At 38.8% G+C, this 23610-nt stretch overlaps 1 protein-coding gene across 1 annotated transcript; it reads right to left on the bottom strand.

Annotated features, from left to right (window-relative positions):
* Window positions 1-240: 240 nt before the first annotated feature.
* On the bottom strand, window positions 241-22029 carry LOC140860719 (uncharacterized). The gene is made up of 4 exons (XM_073263726.1): window positions 21339-22029; window positions 1269-1439; window positions 855-1058; window positions 241-773 (listed from the first exon to the last, which is right to left on the bottom strand). Exons 1-4 carry the CDS (start codon window positions 22027-22029, stop codon window positions 241-243), a joined length of 1599 nt encoding a protein of 532 aa, XP_073119827.1.
* Between the last annotated feature and the right edge of the window lie 1581 nt (window positions 22030-23610).

The raw sequence follows: 23610 nt of genomic DNA, 5'->3' as shown, positions 1-23610 counted from the left end.
CTAAGCCTCACCTCATTTCCCTTCTTTGAGGACACTGATGATTTCAAGCATAAATTGTTGGTCTTCGCTTCTCATCTTCTTCATATCCAGGGGCGTGGCCAGAGACTTTTGTTCTAGTATGCGAAATTTCATTTGAACCAAACTTATAATCATACAAAATATATGACATATTAAATTAACATTAAAGATCAAAATAAAAAATATAAATATCATACAATAAAAAATATATATAACAAAATTTTACTTGAGTCGCAACTTGCGATTTTTCAAAATATCAAATTTGTCAATAACAAACTCAGTATCAATAGTAGTAGCAATCTCTCTTTCAATAAAGATAACCATGGTATTGGTTAAGAACTCGTTATACATTTTATTACGAAGTGACGTCTTGATGAGTTTCATCCCCGAAAAAGCTCGCTCTGTAGTTGCTGTAGAAATCGGAAGGGTCAACACCAATCTAATCAATCTGTCAATTAAAGGGTAGATTTGTGACTTACTAGTTGCAACCAATATGTGACACAAGTGAGGAAGTGAGTCAAGTTTCTGAAATCGTTCATGATGAGGCACATCAAACTTATAATGGTCTAGTTGTCTCTCCAAATATTCTCTTTCTTCTTTATTAAAATCTTTATGATAAAACTTATCAACTAGAGAACAAACAGCAGAGGGAGAAAATGATTTGAACCCATCTACAGGATTCAGTGAATTACTAAGAGTAAGAAGTTCCACCGTTCTCTCCGAAAATCTATCATTCAGTTTCATCAACTGAAAATCTATCACAGCATTGAAGATATGAAAATGATAATGATCTTGTACTGTTATATCATTCTTTTGCTAACATTAACGTTTTGTACCTTTCATATAACGGTTCTCCAAATCAGGCACATCAACATCATTATATTCACAAAACTCTATCACAGTCAAAAGAAAACTTTTCCATCTATCATTTTGGATCTGTTGAAGAACCAACTTAGTAGTAGAGACTAAATCCATGACACTCAAAATGTCGATGTTGTCTTTTTGCAATTTTTGACACAACATATCTGGTACTCCCAAAACTTCACGCATAAAAAATAAGATGAACACAAACTCAAATGATTTCATATTCAAACACAAACATTTAGCCTCTCCACGAATATTACTGTTCAAACCTTTATCAATAAGATCTTCTAGAAGCTTACATGTTGAACCAAACAAATCAATCAATCTTCGAACAGAGTTAAAATGTTAGCTCCAACGAGTAGCTCCAGCTCGTTGCAAAGAACAACCTTGATTAGCTCCAGTACCAGTCTCAACTTCCCCTGATGCTATCAAATCAATAACTTCAGCTTCTCGAATTGATTTTAACTGGAAATGACGTTTACTAGAAGCACTAACAAAATTGACAATTGTGCTTAGAGTTGAAAAGAAGCGCCACACATCATGCACTTCTTTAGAAACTGCAACCAAAGCAAGTTGTAGTTTGTGTGCAAAACAATGAACATAATAAGCATGTGGACAATCTTTAAGAAATAAAGCTTGTAGTCCATTCCATTCACCCCGCATATTGCTAGCACCGTCTGTAGTAACCCAGATTCTATTTTAAGATAATAATATGATAAACATGATTAAGGGTTGGTAATTAATCAATTTCGGAGTGTTATTGGACTTCGGAAGAGAATTTGGGCTTTTGACTTTGGGCCGGATCGGAAGCTCCGAACCCAGATCGGAAGCTCCGATCCCAGCCAATTCGGAAGCTCAGCGGAAGCACCAAGATCGGAAGCTCCGATTCTAGAATGAAAGAGTGGGTGCCCGGTGAGCCAACTTGTGGATAAGGGCTTTGATGACTCTTTGTATAAACAATCTTTTGTTTAATATAATTTACACTTTTATTAATGGCAGTGACTTTATCTTTCTTCATATTGTTATATTGTGATATACTATTGTTGTTTTGATAAAGACCTTGAATATACTATAGTGTATGTAAGATGTGGTAGAACATGGGGATGTCTATCATGAAACACATCTTATAGTCACTGTATATTCTAAACTGTTCCTAGTCGATTGAGCCGTCCGATAATAAGGATAAGGATCGCTCGAGTTTGAGACTAGCATTTGCGATGCAGAGTACCACGCTTCATTGGTAAGGAACATAGAGATGTTCGAAGCATGCAAATGGATATTCATATGATGAATGATCGAACTACCCTATCCGGACTTTCCAAGTGGTTATCACTTATCGAGTGGATAAAGTCCGCGGTTTTGGTTGTACACCATTAGTCCTTACTACTTGAAACATCATTGAGACTCTATATGCTAGTACTGTGCTTTGACTCGTTTACCGACTCTATTGGGGTCATCAGGTGTCGGGATTGGGTACAGTTACAACACATATAGGAGTCGATGCTTTGTTGTCAAGGATTCACCACATACTTGCGAGTGTGGATATCCTATGCGATCTGAGGAGATATTAGTGTGACAAATCTCTGGCCAGAGTACATGATGTGATTTAAGAAATGGTTTCTTAGTAGCACATGCGATGTCACTATTTGATCTTCAAGATGTATTGCATAGTTATCGAATCTCGAACGACTCTCGATATACCAATGGTTGTTGATTCGATCGGGATATATGGATGAAGGGACCGTATTGTATGCTAACCAAAATCTATTGGTTCTTGTAGGCACTATTACTGATACCTAGGGAATCATGGGGCGATGTTGCTAGGCGCTCATACCATGATTCGATGGGCAAGTCGGAAATTGTTGTTCCGAGTCACAAGGAGTTGTGAGCCCACGGCTAGCTGTATCCCTGAACCATTGAGGGTCACACAGTGTAATGGATTTTTAATCCCCGTTGAGATAGTTAAATTTAATGAACGAAGAAGTTGGACTTCTTATTTAAGAGTAGAGGAGTAAGATTTCCAAAAATGACATAGGGATGACCATTTTTGGAAATCACTGAATTCGGATTCAGAAAAATTTATCTTGACTTTAAAAGGTGCAGAAATGGTTTCTGTGCACATTGGTGAAATTGGTTTATCAATCGGAGTCACGATGAATTTTATATTAATTTCTGAACATGCGGGCTTTGCTTGTCGGGCTTGAACTTATGACTAATGGGCCCTAAGCTGTTAGTGGCCTACATTATAAATAAGTTATTGCAATACAGAAATTACACACAACAGGTCACAAAATTTTCGAAAAACCCTAGTCTTTTTCCTCTGAAGTGGCCGCCCCCTTTTCCCCTCTGCTCGGTAAAATCCAGTATGTGAATTTTGAATTACAGTCTGGTTTAACGGATCAAATTCGTTAATCTCTTCGTACAAACTTCTGATAGATTTTCTAGTGCAATCTATCAGAGGGATTTAATATCCGTTCGTGGACCTGATTGAAGAACAGTTCGTCCATCAGTTCCAGGGATATACAACAAGAGCAGAGCAATCTGTTGGTGTCCATAATCTCGATTCGAGATTAAAGGTAAAAATTTTATAATTGTTATTTAATTTTTACACACACACAATTTAATCGTAAGGTTGATACCTATTATGGAATCGTTCCATACAAAATTTTAAACTTCCGCTGCACCGGGTATCAATCCTAATTGATCTGATCGCCGCGTTCTCTAACAGTGGTATCAGAGCCAGGTTGCTCAGATCAAGCGATTAAATTAATCTATTGTACAAAAATTTTTTAGCCTCGGTTTTTGAAACAAAATAAATATTTAAAATAAAAAAAAAAAAATTCGGGCAAAAACCCGGGCAGCGATTGGATCGCTGCCCGGGGGGGACAGCGATTGGATCGCTGCCCTAGGGGCAGCCGGGCTGCCCGGCTCGACCCCATTAGGGCGCGGGCAGCCCGGAAATGTCCCGGGTGGCCCGCGGAAAAAATTATTTTTTAATTTTTAAATTAAATTTTAATATGTTAAAATTCTATTTTTGGTCCGATCGAAAATTGTTTTTGATTGGTCCACGAGGCGTCGGATCGAATTGTTCGAGTCCGAAAATTTTAAAATTGATTTGTGGATAAATTTGAATTTTTGGAAAATTTAAATATTTTATCCGTTAAATTGAATTTTGAAATTAATTATTTTTGGTACAATTGATGATAAGATATGATCTTATGGATATATTGAGTAAAATATGATTTTATGTATAAAATTGGATTTTATAGATAAAATATGATTTTATTTGATAAAAAGATAAAATATGATTTTGTATATAAAATAAGATTTTATGTATGAAATATGATTTTATCCTTTTAAATTTAAATTGCCATTGCATGTTATCCAATAAATTAATTTTGAATTAAATGTTATTGGATAAGGATGATCGATTGCCATGACCAATTTTGTAGGTGTATGTTAGGAATTTACATTTGTTTTTATTGTTGTTGGATTTATTAATGGGCCTGGTTTATGGCCCAATATGAATGTCATATGTAATAAAAGTGGGCTTGGTTTATGGCCCGTTCCCACCCCTTAAAAATGTATCCCCTACTTGTCATTGTTATTTATTGTAAATACATTAGATTTAGTGGGAGATCAAGATTTGAAGATGGAGGTGGGCCCAGCAGACAATAAAGACAGAAGAAATATAAATTGGAAGCAAATGTAATAGGATTGCATTGCATACTGCATATTACCTAGGATTGGACTAAGACTCGTGATTGGCAACCACGGGTCGATTAGAAATGGAATCGATCATCCTATATAATATGTGATATTATAGTTGTATGCATGTTTTAGACATAATTGTGTGAATCCGGCAAGCATACAAAAATTTTAAAAATGATGAGACAAATTTTTATAATTAAAATCCCTCATTTTAAATATGATTTAAAATTGATATCAAGATAAATAAAGGAAATTTAAATTTGTTTAAATGTTCCTACCTTCCATCAACGATCAATGTATGAGATGCTACCCGCGGATACGGTCCGGCTCATATTATTGGGGGGGCCCGTTCGTCGGAAAGCTGTACATTGGATCGACACATGTTGTAAGTTGGGTGGAACTCCCATGGGATCGGCTCATATTATTGGGGGATTCACATGGCGACCGTCCATCACAACTTAATATTGATGGGTCATCTTGACATGTCACAATAAACGGCGTCATATTATTGGGCCCTTATTGGACATGAGGTAAAAACGTGGAGGTTGCTTTGGAAGCAATTGGGCTCTACCTTTTGAAAATTATGGTTGACTGATATTATTCGGGACCATAAGTTTGTCAATTGGACTCCATGTTCTCACTAAGGAAAACAGTTTCCCGTTTTCACTAGAGGGTAGTGAAATCGTTAAAATAGTGGGAGTGAGATTCATAAAATAAATTTCGCCTATTTTATGTCTTAGTAAATTACTTAAACAATCACTGATATTTGTCTGTTTCTTTTCAGTATTTCATAAGATGAATTCGCGTAATCCACTTTTCTCGATCCTCGAACAAAATAAGTTGACTGGCGCAAACTATACGGAATGGTTCCGTAAGTTGAAGATTGTCTTGACTTCGGAGAAGATGCTCTACGTGTTAGAAAAATCTCCTCCAAAGGAAGCACCAGCTGACGTAAGTCCGGAGGAGTTAGCCAAACTTGATACATGGTGGGACCATGATATCAAGACCAAATGCTATATGCAAGCCTCGATGTCTGATGAACTCCAGAGGCGATTTGAGGACACCGTGAATGCTGCTGACATTCACGTTCAACTCAAGGAACTTTTTGGGGCTCAATCGAGGGCTGAAAGGTTCGCTACTGTAAAGGAGCTAATGACGTGTCGCATGCGTGAAGGGACTTCGGTCCGTGATCATGGGGTACGAGTGATTTGGCTCATACAGAAGTTGGTAACCCTTGATTTGGTGTTGGAGCATGAACTCAACGTGGACTTACTACTTCTGTCTCTTCCTTCTTCGTTTGACGGATTTGTGGTGAATTTCAATATGAACAAGATAGAGGCCTCCCTTGAAGAGATGGTCAATATGCTTGTGACATATGAATCCACATTAAAGAAGGATAAACCGGCTTTCTTGGTGGGCTCCTCTTCTTCTGCTAAGAAGGGGCCAAGTACAAAGGGTAAGAAACGTTCTGCCCCACCAAGAAAATCGAACCCGAGAAGAAGTACAAGACAAAGGCTTCAAACATGGAAAAATCCAAGGATGTTTGCCATTACTGCAAGAAGCCCGGTCATTGGAAGCGTAACTGCAAGGAATATCTAGAGCAGTTGCGAACTGCGAAGGGTATGTTCTATATTGAAATAAATGTTTCACTTAATACTACTTCTTGGGTATTGGATACCGGATGTGGATCTCACATTTGCAATGATTTGCAGGTGATGACAAGAAGTCGCAGGCTTAGAATGGGTGAGACCCAGCTGAGGCTCGGGAATGGTTCCAGAGTTGAAGCTAAAGCTGTGGGAGATGTTTATTTATTTTTGCAGAACGGTTTTAAGTTACTTTTAAGAGATGTTTTATTTGTTCCGGATTTGATTAAAAACATTATTTCTGTTTCTATGCTTGATAGAGATGGTTATTCTTGCAATTTTGTGAATGGGATTTGCAATATTTACAAGAATGAATGTTTGATTGGAAATGGACAACTTGAAAACGATCTATACAACTTAAAACTAAAAGACGTTCCAATAAATTATGTTGATAAACCGGAAACAACAAACAAAAGGAAAATCGATAGCCAAAACCCGGCAAACCTTTGGCACGCTAGGCTAGGTCATATTTCCTCAAGGAGGATGAACAAGCTAGTGGGAGAGGGCATGTTTGATATGTCTGATATTAACTCTCTACCTACTTGTGAATCCTGCCTAAAAGGAAAAATGACTAAATCTCCTTTTAAGGGGAAACCTGAGCGTAGTCAAAATCTGTTGGATTTGATCCATACAGATGTTTGTGGTCCATTTAGAGTTGGGACTCAATATGGCCACACCTACTTCATTACCTTTACTGATGATTATTCAAGGTATGGGTATTTATATTTAATGAAATATAAGTCTGAAGCATTTGAAAAGTTCAAAGAATTCAAGGCTGAAGTAGAAAACAAGCTAGGTAAAAGTATTAAAGCACTTCGATCGGATCGAGGTGGAGAATACTTGAGTACCGAGTTTTTGGACTATCTAAAAGAGAATGGGATTCTCTCTCAGTGGACTCCTCCTATGACACCACAGCTTAATGGTGTATCGGAGCGTCGTAATCGAACTTTGTTGGACATGGTTCGGTCCATGATGAGCTTCACTGAGCTTCCACCTTCGTTTTGGGGCTATGCGCTTGAAACGGCGGTATTTTTGTTGAACAACGTCCACACTAAAGCAGTGGACAAAACACCATACGAGTTATGGAATGGCAAAGCTCCTAAGTATTCGTACTTGAGGATTTGGGGATGTCCTGCTTATGTGAAGCGGACAGTGGGAGATAAGTTGGATAGTCGATCCAGCTTATGTTATTTTGTAGGGTATCCGAAGAATTCAATCGGATATTATTTCTATTATCCTGCTGAAACAAAGGTGTTTGTTTCAAGGAATGCCACCTTCTTGGAGAAGGAGTTCTTATTGGATAAGAAAGGCGAGATGATGGAACTCGAAGAAATTCAAGAAGAACCCGAAATACAAAATAACAATCCTACACCTCAGGAACCATTGCTGGACACGCCGATACCTAGAAGATCCGAGAGGACTTCTAGACCTCCTATTCGATATGGTCTTCTTCTTGAAGGGGATCAAGATGAACCCGATGTTGGATGTGATCCAAGAAACTTCAAGGAAGCAATTTCTGATGCGGATTCAAATTTATGGCTTGAAGCTATGCAGTCGGAAATAGATTCGATGCATACAAACCAAGTTTGGTCTTTAGTAGATCCTCCCGATGGAATTGTTCCAATAGGGTGTAAATGGATCTACAAGAGAAAGCTTGGGCCTGATGGTAAGGTATTGACCTACAAGGCGCGATTGATGGCGAAAGGTTATACTCAAAGACAAGGAGTTGACTATGATAAAACTTTTTCACCAGTTGCAATGTTCAAGTCCATAAGAATCCTTATTGCCATAGCTGCTTGGTATGACTATGAGATATGGCAAATGGATGTGAAGACTGCTTTTCTTAATGGAGACATTAAGGAAGAAATCTATATGAAGCAGCCTGAGGGGTACACATCCATGGGAAGCGAGCATAAGGTATGCAAGCTTCAGAGATCAATTTATGGTCTAAAACAAGCATCAAGAAGTTGGAACCAGAAATTTGATGAAACAATAAAGGATTTTGGTTTCATCAAGAACCCGGAGGAACCATGCGTGTACAAGAAAGTAGTTAAGGATGCTGTGACATTCTTAGTACTTTATGTTGATGACATCCTACTCATTGGGAATGATGTAGGGATGTTGCAGTCAACAAAGATATGGTTATCAGGTAGATTCTCGATGAAGGATTTGGGTGAGACATCCTATATTCTAAGGATACAGATCTATAGAGATAGATCTAAGAGAATGATAGGACTCACTCAGTCAACCTACATCGACACCATATTGAAACGGTTTTCAATGGATGGGTCCAAGAGAGGACATCTACCCATGTGTCATGGAGTTTCTCTATCCAAGTCTATGTGTCCCAAGACGGATGAAGAAATAGAGGAAATGACATATGTACCATATGCGTCAGCCATAGGTAGTATCATGTATGGGATGATATCTACCAGACTGGATGTAGCATTTGCTCTGAGTGTCACGAGCAGATATCAAGCTAATCCCGGTCAAATGCATTGGAAAGCCGTGAAGGACATTCTTAAGTACTTACGAAGGACTAAGAATATGTTCATGGTATATGGAGGAAGAGAACTAAAATTGGAAGGCTATACCGACTCTAGCTTCCAAAGTGACGTGGATGACTCGAAGTCAACCTCTGGATTTGTGTTCATGCTCAATGGCGGTGCTGTCTCTTGGAAGAGTTCCAAGCAGGACACCACAGCGGATTCCACCACTGAGGCTGAATACATTGCAGCATCAGCTGCTGCTAAAGAGGCCGTTTGGATGAGGAATTTTTCCAAGAGTTGGGCGTCATTCCTGAAATTGTTGGTCCAGTCCCGGTGTACTGTGACAACACGGGTGCCGTTGCTCAGGCAAAGGAACCAAGGTCTCATCAAAGATCCAAACACGTACTGAGGAAATACCACATCATCCGGGAGATTGTGGAAAGAGGAGACATCACTGTCGAAAGAGTGGCCTCTGCAGACAATATCGCTGATCCACTTACTAAGCCCTTGCCAGGACCATTATTTGACAAACATCGCGAAGCAATGGGTCTACATAGTATGACTAGTTGGCTATAGGGCAAGTGGGAGATTGAAAGAGTGAGTGCCCGGTGAGCCAACTTGTGGCTAAGGGCTTTGATGACTCTTTGTATAAACAATCTTTTGTTTAATATAATTTACACTTTTATTAATGGCAATGACTTTATCTTTCTTCATATTGTTATATTGTGATATACTATTGTTGTTTTGATAAAGACCTTGAATATACTATAGTGTATGTAAGATGTGGTAGAACATGGGGATGTCTATCATGAAACACATCTTATAGTCACTGTATATTCTAAACTGTTCCTAGTCGATTGAGCCGTCCGATAATAAGGATAAGGATCGCTCGAGTTTGAGACTAGCATTTGCGATGCAGAGTACCACGTTTCATTGGTAAGGAACATAGAGATGTTCGAAGCATGCAAATGGATATTCATATGATGAATGATCGAACTACCCTATCCGGACTTTCCAAGTGGTTATCACTTATCGAGTGGATAAAGTCCGCGGTTTTGGTTGTACATCATTAGTCCTTACTACTTGAAACATCATTGAGACTCTATATGCTAGTACTGTGCTTTGACTCGTTTACCGACTCTATTGGGGTCATCAGGTGTCGGGATTGGGTACAGTTACAACACATATAGGAGTCGATGCTTTGTTGTCAAGGATTCACCACATACTTGCGAGTGTGAATATCCTATGCGATCTGAGGAGATATTAGTGTGACGAATCTCTGGCCAGAGTACATGATGTGATTTAAGAAATGGTTTCTTAGTAGCACATGCGATGTCACTATTTGATCTTCAAGATGTATTGCATAGTTATCGAATCTCGAACGACTCTCGATATACCAATGGTTGTTGATTCGATCGGGATATATGGATGAAGGGACCGTACTGTACGCTAACCAAAATCTATTGGTTCTTGTAGGCACTATCAGTGATACCTAGGGAATCATGGGGCGATGTTGCTAGGCGCTCATACCATGATTCGATGGGCAAGTCGGAAATTGTTGTTCCGAGTCACAAGGAGTTGTGAGCCCACGGCTAGCTGTATCCCTGAACCATTGAGGGTCACACAGTGTAATGGATTTTTAATCCCCGTTGAGATAGTTAAATTTAAAGAGTTAAATTTAATGAACGAAGAAGTTGGACTTCTTATTTAAGAGTAGAAGAGTAAGATTTCCTAAAATGACATAGGGATGGCCATTTTTGAAAATCACTGAATTCGGATTCAGAAAATTTATCTTGACTTTAAAAGGTGCAGAAATGGTTTCTGTGCACATTGGTGAAATTGGTTTATCAATCGGAGTCACGATGAATTTTATATTAATTTCTGAACATGCGGGCTTTGCTTGTCGGGCTTGAACTTATGACTAATGGGCCCTAAGCTGTTAGTGGCCTACATTATAAATAAGTTATTGCAGTACAGAAATTACACACAACAGGTCACAAAATTTTCGAAAAACCCTAGTCTTTTTCCTCTGAAGTGGCCGCCCCCTTTTCCCCTCTGCTCGGTAAAATCCAGTCTGTGAATTTTGAATTACAGTCTGGTTTAACGGATCAAATTCGTTAATCTCTTCGTAGAAACTTCTGATAGATTTTCTAGTGCAATCTATCAGAGGGATTTAATATCCGTTCGTGGACCTGATTGAAGAACAGTTCGTCCATCAGTTCCAGGGATATACAACAAGAGCAGAGCAATCTTGAAACGACCCTAACTCTATAATAAATAAATATGCGGAAATTTTTTTTTTTTTTTTTTTTTACTACTAAATAAAATATGTACATATATGCCCATACATATATGCACAGAATAAAATATTTAAAATAGATACATGACTAAATAAATAAACAATTAAATACTTAAGTAAAATGCATCTTTGAAATAAATAATTATCTGAGTCAACCTCTATAATTCAAAATGTACTGCATAAATAAAATAAATAAAAAGTGTGCATGCACTAAAATATTTAATAAAATATTCAATCACCTCAACCCATGAAAATATTAAAATGTATCATAACATAACATATATGGTGACTCAGAAGCTGTCACGGTCACGGGGCTACTGCAGCACTGCTCATACGTCCTCACCACCGGTAGGAGTAACCTGCTCCTCTACGTACTCACCTGCACCATATCAGTGTAGTGAGCCTAGAGGCCCAACATGCATACTAACAAGGGTTTAAAATAATTTAAATCAATTTAATACTAATACATACATATACATGAATGAGCATGCTTAAAATTACATAACATAACTTACTTAAATAAACATAAATAACATAATACATAACATACATAATATCATACATATTTGAGTTGTTGAGCACTTATTTTCTTAACATCGAATGGTCCTATCCGTAAGTGTGACCCATACTTATAGTGCGACTGATCAGTCTAAGAAACCATCGTACGAGGCTGGTGGCGAACCACCCATACATAAATGGCAGAAAACTGTCCATACATAAATGGCAGAAACTGCCCATACATAAATGGCCACACTACTTCAATTTCCACCTAAAATATTTTTATTTGCTCAACCATAGAATTTCAATCATAGCATAAAAATTGATTTCATGAATGCATGTACTTAAATAAATTGTGTGTCCTTCATTTATATTTAAGTTATTTTCTAATATCATATAAATATTCAAATAACTTTTCATGCATAAAAATAATTAAATATAAACTCAGGACACATGCAAATTTCTCATGGTTTGATTCAGCTGCTGGCCCTAGACATGCAAGCCCATTAACTTAAGACTTGGCCCAATAAATCAACCAAAGCCCATTAAGACTAAATTAGGCCCAATAACACTGTCCCTGGCCCAATGGGCCCTAAAGTCAAATAACAGTCCCAATAACTTTCATGGGCTCCCAAGCCCATAAAAATTTCTGGCCAACTTAAAAATTTAAATAAAAATTATTAAAAGCCCAAAAATAAATAAAATAACCCAAAATAATTTAATGGAACCCAAATAAATTAAATGGTACTAATTAATTTTTTTTGGGAATTTAATTAGTCCATTTAATTCCTAATTAACTTAAAAACTTAAAAATAAAAATACCCGAGCCCAATTAAAATAACCCGGACCCGGACCCACTTAACCCAACCCACTAACCTACTGACCCGACCCGGACCCAAGACCCGACCCGGAAACCACCAGAAACCCTAAGCCCGACTTCCCCCTCTCTTGTTACGTCTCGGCCGAGAGCAGCAGGCCTTCTTGGCCTGCTGCCGGCCGGCTCCGGCCGCCCCTGGCCGGAGCGCCGCCGCCCGGACGTAGCCCACGTCCGGGCGGACCTAACCTGACCAGGCCCCACCCCCATGCAGCCAGGAACCAGGAACCCGAAGCCCTCTTCTCCCGAACCCTAGCCTGCGCCGTCTGCACCTTTCTAGCTTAAATCCATTCGGCCGAGCCCTTCTCAGCCCCAAACCCTGCCATGGCTCGATCCTTAGGCACCCTAGGACCTTACCTGACCGAACCCTCAGCCCCGAACCAAGCCATGCCAACAAAATTTTCGTGAATCATGAATCATGCGTGCAATCAACAACATTAAATCGATTTTCTGAAAAATACTTAAAAGATTCAGATGCCTACCATAACTTACATGATATATATACTGATATAGCGTAAAAATAAGAAAAAGATCATGCCTTTCACCGTAGACGACGAGAAACACGGGCGTGGGACGGTTCCGGGACGACGGGGCGACAAAAAAATGAACTTTGGAGCTTCAAAGATCTTGGCTATGGTGTCTTCTTGAGCTGCTGGGTCGAGGAAGGAGAGTGGAGGGGTGGGATGGCGGCTGATGGGAAAGTGACGTGTGGGTGTGTGTGGGGTTGGGTAGATTAGGTTTTAATATTTAAGAAAATAGGTTTTTAGGTTAATTAATAATAATTAAAAGTTTTAAAAAAAATAATATAAAATTTAAACATTCTAAATAAAAGTTCAAATCAGAAACTTAAATTATAATTTATAAAATCCCGAAATTAGAAATTAGGGGAATTTTAAAAATACTAAAAAGTCAATATTTTGACTAATTTTGGATAAAAATGACCCCTAAAATTAAATAAAATTAAATACTTAAAATTTTGAGATAATAAAACTCAAAATAATATTTTAAGGCTCCAAAAAGGTTCATAAAATAATTTGGCTAGAAAGTTGTCATCTCGTCCGTCCACGGTCCCGTCTACGCGATTAAATAATAAAAATACTAAAAATCATAAAAATCACTAATTATGGGTTAAATGCTTAAAAATAAATTAAATCATGCATAACTAATTCACATAATTATTTAACCCATAAATCATAAATTTAAATAATTAAATATCCTAATTATGCAGGCGGATTTACGTATTTAAAAATACCGGGTGTTACAAATCTGTTGGTGTCCATAATCTCGATTCGAGATTAAAGGTAAAAATTTTATAATTGTTATTTAATTTTTACACACACACAATTTAATCGTAAGGTTGATACCTATTATGGAATCGTTCCATACAAAATTTTAAACTTCCGCTTCACCGGGTATCAATCCTAATTGATCTGATCGCCGCGTTCTCCAACATAGAACGGACGTTCCGATCTCCGGCTGCCAGCTTTACCCGATGACTCAGCCATGAGTTTTGACAAGTATTGATCGGAGGCGAGATCGGAAGCTCCGATCGTCGGATCGGATGTTCCGATCCCGACGTGTCAAGCATGCACGCAGTGAGCTGGATCGGAAGCTCCGAACCCGAAATCGGAAGTTCTGATCCTGGCCGGAAATTTTGCCTATAAATAGGGCTTCATAGATTCATTTCTAAATACGAATTCCGAGTTTCCTTATTCAGTTATATAGTGTGAGATATACACTTGAGGGCCCTATCAGTTATAATAGAGGTTCTGGAATAACCAAGTTGTGGTTATAGTCATCCAGGACTAGCGTCTCCAAAGGGCTATCTACGGACGAAGGTATGGTCCGAGAATCTATTTAAGTTTTGGGAGTACTTATTAGCTTAGTTAAGGCTTATAGAATTTATTTATTGATACGGTGAACTTTTGAATATAGGCTTGGAACCTAGGATCCTACTATACTTGAACTAGCCTAGAGGTACGTACACATTGACTGAGATTGCCAGCGAGTATACATGTTTATATGTTGCATTTATTTGGCATTATTATATGGCATGATATATGATTTACCGTTTTTTATATTCATATGTCATGTGCATATACACGTTGAGCCTATACCTTGTTATACCTGATTATAGAGCCGCTCAGCTCTATACTCGATAGTCTGTCACTGAGAGTACCGCGACGGCGGGGGCATTTATGTCTATCTACTCTAGTGTACTAGACGAGTGTGGTTGCACCCAGAGGTTGATCCGTGCGGTGGCAGCACTCATGTGGCACCGGTTCTGAGCATGACTTTTCAGATGACCCTTTATCAGTCATCATGTTGCATGCATCATATTTATACATGTACTCATGTTTATGTACTGGGCGTTAGCGCTCACGTCCTAGTTGTTATCTTGGACACCCTATTCCATGGGGCAGGTCGCAGGATGGACAGAGCTGGTGGTTCAAGGCAGGATTAGGGAGCAGACCTTGAGGAGTTATTTATACAGCATGATTCGATATAGCTGTATAATGTTTACTTTTAAGTATTTCGATATGGTTGTATCACTACTGATGAATAAGCTTGACACTTTTATACTAAGCTAATATGTAATTTATGGTTATGTTTCCGCACGTTTTACTCTGTTAAGTTATCTTGCTGTATTAATTTTAATGCATGCTATTAGTTGCCAGTTAGTAGGTGATACCATGCAGGGTCACTACATTTTTGGTATCAGAGCATGCTTAGATTTTGGGATTAGTACTTGGGAATTAGAATTAGTTTTGAGTAATTCTTGCGCATTTGGGATTTTAATGTGCACTTCTTTTCAGGATATAGCTGACGAGAGTCACGGTAGTGTTGGCCAGGGAGGTGGACATCATCGTCGTCATCACCGCCATCATGATGATCAACATCGTCATCATGAGGGTAGACGTCGCTACTCTATCAATAAATTCATGCAAGTAGGACCGAAACCTTTGGTGGGAGGCGAGAATCCTGAACAAGCAAGAAGTTGGATGTCTAAACTCAAGAGTACTTTTCGTGCTTTCGATTGTACTGAGGATCAGAAATTGGAAGTTCTAGAATTTGTTCTAGAGGATCGAGCACGTTTTTGGTGGGATGCCAAAGCTGCTCAGGCACGTACTGAGAGTGGATAGGTGACTTGAGGAGATTTCTGTCAGCAGTTCCAGAAACTATATTTTCCTCCAGCTGTTCTCCAAGCACGATCGATGGAGTTGCTTACTCTGAGGCAAGGATCAATGACTATTGATCAATATCAGCAACGATTTCTTGATCTGCTACCTTTCAGTCCTCATATTAATGAGAGTGATTCATCGAAGTATGATCTCTTTTTACAAGGCCTGAACCAAGATATCTACTCACAGGTTGTTGTCTGTGATGACCCAGTATCTTATGAGACTTTGGTGAACCGTTGCCGTCTTGTGGAGACCAGCAACAGGCGTGCATAGTTGTTGATGCCAGCACAGCCTAGTGGATCATTTGAGCCTCGAGCTCAATCTGTTGTGCAATCTGGACCTACGTCTTCTTCTACTCCTACTACTTCATCTGGATCTCGTGGTTCACGAGGTATGTTCCGTTTTGGGAAGAAGAAGAAGAAAAAGAAGAAGAAAGAGGATTTTTGTAGTCACTGTGGAGGGAAGCATCCTGCAGCTTCATATCGGAGAGCTACTGGTCCTTGTTATATTTGGGGTCAGCAGGGACATCTGCGGAGAGATTGTCCTCAGCGCATGGGTTTTGCTAGTGGATCGGGATCACAGGTTGGATCTCAGGCTTCTACTTTTCCACGACAGCAGCCAGCACCACAGAGTTCTTCTGATTATCGTCCCCAGTCTCAAGGGCAGGTATTTGCTCTGTCTCAAGAACAGGCTACTGAGGGAAGCGATCGCATGTTGGCAGGTACCTTTTTGTTATGTGGTATTTCTGCACTTATTTTAATTGATACTGGAGCATCACATTCCTTTATTTCTAGTCGCTTTGTTAAGAGACATAGATTACCTTTTGTATCATTAGATATGGATTTACTTGTATCTACTCCGCTGGAGCAGGAGATAGTAACTAAGCGTCTAGTGATGGGTTGTCTTCTGGAGTTTGAGGGTAATATGTTATCGGCTAATTTGATGATATTAGCGATGAAAGATTTTGATTGTATTTTGGGAATAGATATGCTGACTTTTTATCACGCTACTGTGGGTTGTTATCAACGTCTGGTACAGTTTCATCCTGTTGAGGGTGATAGCTGGTATTTTTATGGTGAGGGTGCGCGACCTCCGATGTCACTTGTTTCGGCTCTGAAGGCATGTCATGTCTTGAAGTCAGGTGGAGAGGGCTACCTTATCTATGCAGTTGATATGTCCATTAGTAGTACGGGTATTGATCAGTTACCGGTATTCAGTGAGTTTTTTGATGTATTCCCTGATGAAATTCCTGGTTTTCCTCCGGTGAGAGAGGTTGAATTTTGTATTGATTTAGTACCAGGAACTACGCCTATATTCCGAGCGCCTTATCGTCTAGCACCATCAGAGATTAGGGAATTGAAACAGCAGTTACAGGATCTGCTTGATAAGGGATATATTCGTCCGAGTATTTCTCCGTGAGGAGCACCTGTTTTGTTTGTCAAGAAGAAAGATGGATCGATGCGATTGTGTATTGATTACAGGCAGTTGAATCGTGTCACCATCAAGAATAAGTATCATTTGCCGCGGATTGATGATCTATTCGATCAATTACAGGGTACTTCTGTTTACTCTAAGATAGATCTGAGATCTGGATACCATCAGATGCTGGTACGAGACTCAGATATTTCTACGACTGCTTTTAGGGCCAGATACGGGCATTATGAATTTCTGGTGATGCCATTCGGTTTGACGAATGCACCGGCAGACTTTATGAATCTGATGAATCAGGTATTTCGAGAATATCTGGATAGATTTGTCATCGTCTTCATTGATGATATTCTTGTCTATTCTCATGACAAGGATGAGCATGCACAGCATTTGAGGATTGTTTTACAGACGTTACGAGATAAGCAGTTGTATGCGAAATTGAGCAAGTGTGAGTTCTGGCTTGATCGGGTAGTGTTTCTCGGCCATGTGATTTCTAATGAAGGGATATCTGTTGATCCTAGTAAGATAAAGGCAGTGCTGAACTGGTCTCGTCCGACGACGGTTGCTGAGATTCGTAGTTTCTTGGGTCTAGCTGGATATTATCGTCGGTTTATAGAGAATTTTGCACAGTTGGCCAGACCTTTGACACAGCTTACACGGAAAGATGTTGCCTTCATATGGTCCTCGGATTGTGAGGAGTCATTTCACGAGCTGCGTGGACGTCTTACTACTGCACCTGTGCTAGCTCTACCTTCTGGATCAAGAGGTTATGTTGTTTATACTGATGCCTCTGGTCAGGGGTTAGGATGTGTTCTGACACAGCATGGACATGTTATTGCCTATGCTACTCGACAGTTGAAGACGCATGGGAGTAATTATTCAGTACATGATCTCGAGTTAGCCGCCATTGTATTTGCACTCAAGATCTGGAGGCATTATGTTTATGGCGAGAAATTTGAGATATTCACGGATCACAAGAGTTTGAAGTATTTATTCACTCAGGCGGAGTTGAATATGCGACAGAGACGCTGGATGGATCTTCTGAAGGATTATGATTGTGAAATCAAATATCATCCAGGTTCTGCTAATCTTACTGTTGATGCCTTGAGTCGGCAGGTGAGACTTTCTACACTTCAGACTAGTGAAGTATCTCATATGATTCAAGAGTGTTGTTCATTGAGTTTTACGCTCAAGCACAAGAAAGGGAGAAATGGGATTTGGTTGTATACTATTTTGTCTGAGCCAGCATTGTATTCTCGGATCAGAGATGCTCAGATATCTGAGGTTAAGACTCAGCGTTTGGCACGTTTAGCCAATGGAGTTAATACATCTGGATTTAATTTTTAGGCAGATGGTTTATTGTGCTTATCTAATCGAGTGGTTGTATCTAATGTTGCGGAGCTCAGGAACGATATTCTATCTCAAGCTCACAGGAGTCGATTATCAGTTCATCCTGGAAGCATGAAAATGTATAAGGACTTGCGAACTAGATTCTGGTGGAAAGTAATGAAGAGGAGTGTGTATCACTTTGTTTCGAGATGTTTGGTTTGCCAACAGGTCAAGGCTGAACATCGACGACCAGGTGGATTACTGCAGAATCTTGAGATTCCTAAATGGAAGTGGGAGCACGTAACTATGGATTTTGTTACTCACTTACCAATGACTTCACGTCAGTGTGATGCTATCTGGGTCGTTGTTGACCGTTTGACGAAATCAGCACACTTTATTCCTTACAACCGGGAGTATTCTTATGATCGCATGGCACGTTTATATGTCCAGGAGATAGTGCGACTATATGGAATTCCAGTAAGCATAGTCAGTGATAGAGACCCGCGATTTACCTCACGTTTTTGGGGTAGTTTTCAGGAGGCGTTGGGTACCACTCTGAGTTTGAGCACTGCATATCATCCGAAGACTGACGGACAGTCAGAGCGAATGATTCGTACATTGGAGGATATGCTACGTTCTTCTGTCATGGACTTTGGCTTATCTTGGCAGGATCAGTTACCTTTGATCGAATTTTCCTACAATAATAGTTATCATCGTAGTATTGATATGGCACCTTTCGAGGTATTGTACGGTCGATGGTGTCGTACTCCGTTGTTCTGGGATGAAGTTGGGGAACGACAAGTCGAGGGTCCTGAATTGGTGCAGCAGATTGTAGACAAGGTAGATTTGATCAAGCATAGGATCAAAGTTGCTCAAGATAGACAAGCCAGTTATGCTAATATTCGTCGCAGGCCACTTCAGTTTGAGCCTGGTGAATATGTGTTTCTACGAGTATCACCTTTCAGAAAGATGATGAGATTCGGCGTGAAAGGCAAGTTGTCTCCTCGTTTTATTGGACCTTTCCAGATACTTGAGAAGATCGGAGATGTTGCATATCATTTGGCTTTACTGCCAAATCTTTCCAGTATACATAATGTTTTTCATGTGTCGTTACTTCGACAGTATATAGCTGATGAATCTCATGTGATTTAGTCTACTGATATTCAGCTAGAGCCAGATCTGTCTTTTGTTGAACGACCAATCCGTATCTTAGACAAAAAGGAGAAAGTTATTCGGAACAAAACTATACCACTTGTGATGGTACAGTGGCAGCGCCGAGTCATTGAAGAAGCAACTTGGGAAACTGAGAGTCGTATGCAAGCAGAATATCCTGAGTTGTTTGCTTTGTATTTTTGATTACCATGTAGTTGTAATTACAGTTGTTGTAATAAAACGTGGTTTGATATTTCATATTGTTATCTTAATTTGTCTTTAGATGTTATTTCGCGGACGAAATATCTAAAGGTGGGGAGAATGTAGTAACCCAGATTCCATTTTAAGATAATAATATGATAAACATAATTAAGGGTTGGTAATTAATCAATTTCGGAGTGTTATTGAACTTCGAAAGAGAATTTGGGCTTTTGACTTTGGGCCGGATCGGAAGCTCCGAACCCAGATCGGAAGCTCCGATCCCAGCCACTTCGGAAGCTCAGCGGAAGCACCAAGATCGGAAGCTCTGATTCTGGAACGAACGTTCCGATCTCCGGTTGCCAGCTTTACCCGATGACTCAGCCACGAGTTTTGACAAGTGTTGATCGGAGGCGAGATCGGAAGCTCCGATCGTCGGATCGGACGTTCCGATCCCGGCGTGTCAAGCATGCACGCAGTGAGCTGGATCGGAAGCTCCGATCCCGAAATCGAAAGTTCCGATCCTGGCCGAAAATTTTGCCTATAAATAGGGCTTCATAGATTCATTTCTAAATACGAATTCCGAGTTTCCTTATTCAGTTATATAGTGTGAGATATACACTTGAGGGCCCTATCGGTTATAATAGAGGTTCTGGAATAACCAAGTTGTGGTTATAGTCATCCAGGACTAGCGTCTCCAAAGGGCTATCTACGGACGAAGGTATGGTCCGGGAATCTATTTAAGTTTTGGGAGTACTTATTAGCTTAGTTAAGGCTTATAGAATTTATGTAGTGATATGGTGAACTTTTGAATATAGGCTTGGAACCTAGGATCCTACTATACTTGAACTAGCCTAGAGGTACGTACACATTGACTGAGATTGCCAGCGAGTATACATGTTTATATGTTGCATTTATTTGACATTATTATATGGCATGATATATGATTTACCATTTTCTATATTCATATGTCATGTGCATATACACGTTGAGCCTATACCTTGTTATACCTGATTATAGAGCCGCTCAGCTCTATACTCGATAGTCTGTCACTGAGAGTACCGCGACGGCGGGGGCATTTATGTCTGTCTACTCTAGTGTACTAGACGAGTGTGGTTGCACCCAGAGGTTGATCCATGCGGTGGCAGCACTCATGTGGCGCCGGTTCTGAGCATGACTTTTTAGATGACCCTTTACCAGTCATCATGTTGCATGCATCATATTTATACGTATACTCATGTTTATGTACTGGGCGTTAGCGCTCACGTCCTAGTTGTTATCTTGGATACCCTATTCCATGGGGCAGGTCGCGGGATGGACGGAGCTGGTGGTTCAAGGCAGGAATAGGGAGCAGGCCTTGAGGAGTTAGTTATACAGCAGGACTCGATATAGCTGTATAATATTTACTTTTAAGTATTTCGATATAGTTGTATCACTACTGATGAATAAGCTTGACACTTTTATACTAAGCTGATATGTAATTTATGGTTATGTTTCCGCAAGTTTTACTCTGTTAAGTTATCTAGCTGTATTAAGTTTAATGCATGCTATTAGTTGCCAGTTAGTAGGTGATACCATGCAGGATCACTACACCGTCATATCCTTGACCTATTAAATTTTCAATCATGAGATTGTATTTACTTAATACATTACATATCTCCTTCTTCAAAGTTAATGCATTTGTGTTTTCAACATTCACAACTTCAAAAAATCTTTCTCTTATAAACCCATTGCGATCAACATATCTCAGAATAACAGCCATTTGTTCTCTATTAGATTCATCAAGTGCTTCATCAACGAGAATACAAAACTTGGCATCCCCAATTTCTTCATGAATTTTATCTCTTAAAATATCAGCAATAATTTGTAAGATTTCCTTTTGGATAGTCGGTGATGTATACTTGGCATTTTTTGCCGCTGTTTTCAAAATAATTTCACCAACATGTGGATTTATTCTTCCTAACAATTTCATCAATTCAATATAGTTTCCACGATTAACAGACTCCACTGATTCATCATGACCCCTAAAAGCACATCCTTGCATCGCCAAAAACTTCACACTTTCTATAGATACTTTTAAAAGTAACCGATTTTGCTGAATTTCTTTAGAGCATTGTTTTTCCATCCTCCTATCAATATGTTGATCAACATTTTTCATTTCTCCCCATTTTCTCATAGCAAAAGCATGTCTTGAGTTGTCATCTCCTTCATGTCTTCTGAATTGACAATTTTTACAGTTAACTCTTTTCCAATTTTTGAATCCCTTGACAGTGAATGTATCAAACTGTGCTGAATTATTGTCAAAAATATAACAAGGGAAACAAAATGCACTTTGTTTTTCCATAGAATATTCAAACCACGAATATTTTTGGAACCAAGATGATTTGAATTTTCGATTTTGACCCTCACAATTAGTAGAAGGATAATCATATATAGGTTGACTCGGTCCTTTATCAATGTATGTTCTTCTTACCTCATCTCATATGTCAACTGGATACTGTAACATTGGAATTCTTTTTCCAAGATCGGGTTCATAGTTTGAATTAGCATTGCCACTTGGTTCAATAACTTCATCTTCATATCTGGATTGTTTAGCCTTTGATGGTGATATGGAGGACGGAATAGATGAGTCTTGAGGAGCTTTTGGGTTACTTGATGATTCACCTTCTTTTTTACCAAAAAAATCAAATATCTTTCACTTTTTCATTCTAATCTACATGTAAGTAAAATGTATTACAATTTTTTTTACAATAATCAAATATAATGTAATACTTCCTAAATAAACTACAAGATTTATGTCACTATAAATTAAAGAGAACCAAAAACACTAACCTTCGATAATCCGTGATGATATTGAATCAAGATTTGAACTACTTGATTGGTCCTCTGTCCTCTACATAAACATAATTAAATTTATACTAAATAACATAACTGATATAATATTATATATAACAATTAACGAACAATGGATGACAAAACTAATTAAATCACAATCTCGATTTTCTAGACTAAAATTTTCACATGTATACAATTGGTTCATATAATTTTATAACAAAAATTGAATAATAAACAATAAATAATATATTTGAAAATTTTTTGAACTAAATAAAATATCTAAAGTAAAATTGACTAATTTGATCCAGAAAACATATAAACTTGAGAAAGTAAATTGTTCAGAATTATTACACAAGTTAATACAGTACCTCATATTTTACATAATAATAAAGGAAAAATATGATAGCAAAAAACTCATTACCCAAATTGTTGGAAGTTAGTGGAATGAGAGTCAATCGTGATTATTGATTGGTGGCCGTGGGACGCTACGACTTGTTGACACCATATGGATGAACAAAAAATTTCAGAATCTCGATTCTATAGTTATCGTTAGTACACATGTATTATATATTATATATATCCTAAATAACTAAGTGGGCCATGAATTATAACTAAAGCCCAAAATAGAATGCATAAAAAAAATCTGCTGGGAAAAAGAATTTTACAATGGATATAATAATATAAGTGGGCTTACATACTAAAAAAGAAATGGACAAAGTCTGCTGGGAAAGAGCCCACTCTTGCCCATATGACTTGTCCGCCCCTGTTCATATCATTCGAATTTGTGTCAATCGACTTTGCAATCTCCAGCATCTCATCTCTTTTCATCTGTTCCAGCTTAACCTTCTTCAGATTCTCCTCTCTAGCATCTTGGAACCAAGGCTAATGCCGGCATCCACGACTACTACTCCCCAACGGTTACGTCCCAGAATCTTGCTTTGTCCAGTGACTCCAAGCTCTGTTTGCCATAAAATTTTCTATAAACCCATGTTATTTTTAAGGCTGTTAAAATCATTGTTTTGTTTTGAAAGTGAGTGCTCGTTTTGGTCGATGATATATACAGACAGTTTCAAAGAAATTTGCCCAAGTT

The sequence above is a fragment of the Henckelia pumila genome, chromosome 4 (assembly GCF_033568475.1).
Source record: "Henckelia pumila isolate YLH828 chromosome 4, ASM3356847v2, whole genome shotgun sequence".
Taxonomy (NCBI): domain Eukaryota; kingdom Viridiplantae; phylum Streptophyta; class Magnoliopsida; order Lamiales; family Gesneriaceae; genus Henckelia; species Henckelia pumila.
The sequence above is the reverse complement of the archived record's forward strand: the minus strand, read 5'-3'. Positions and strand labels throughout refer to the sequence as shown.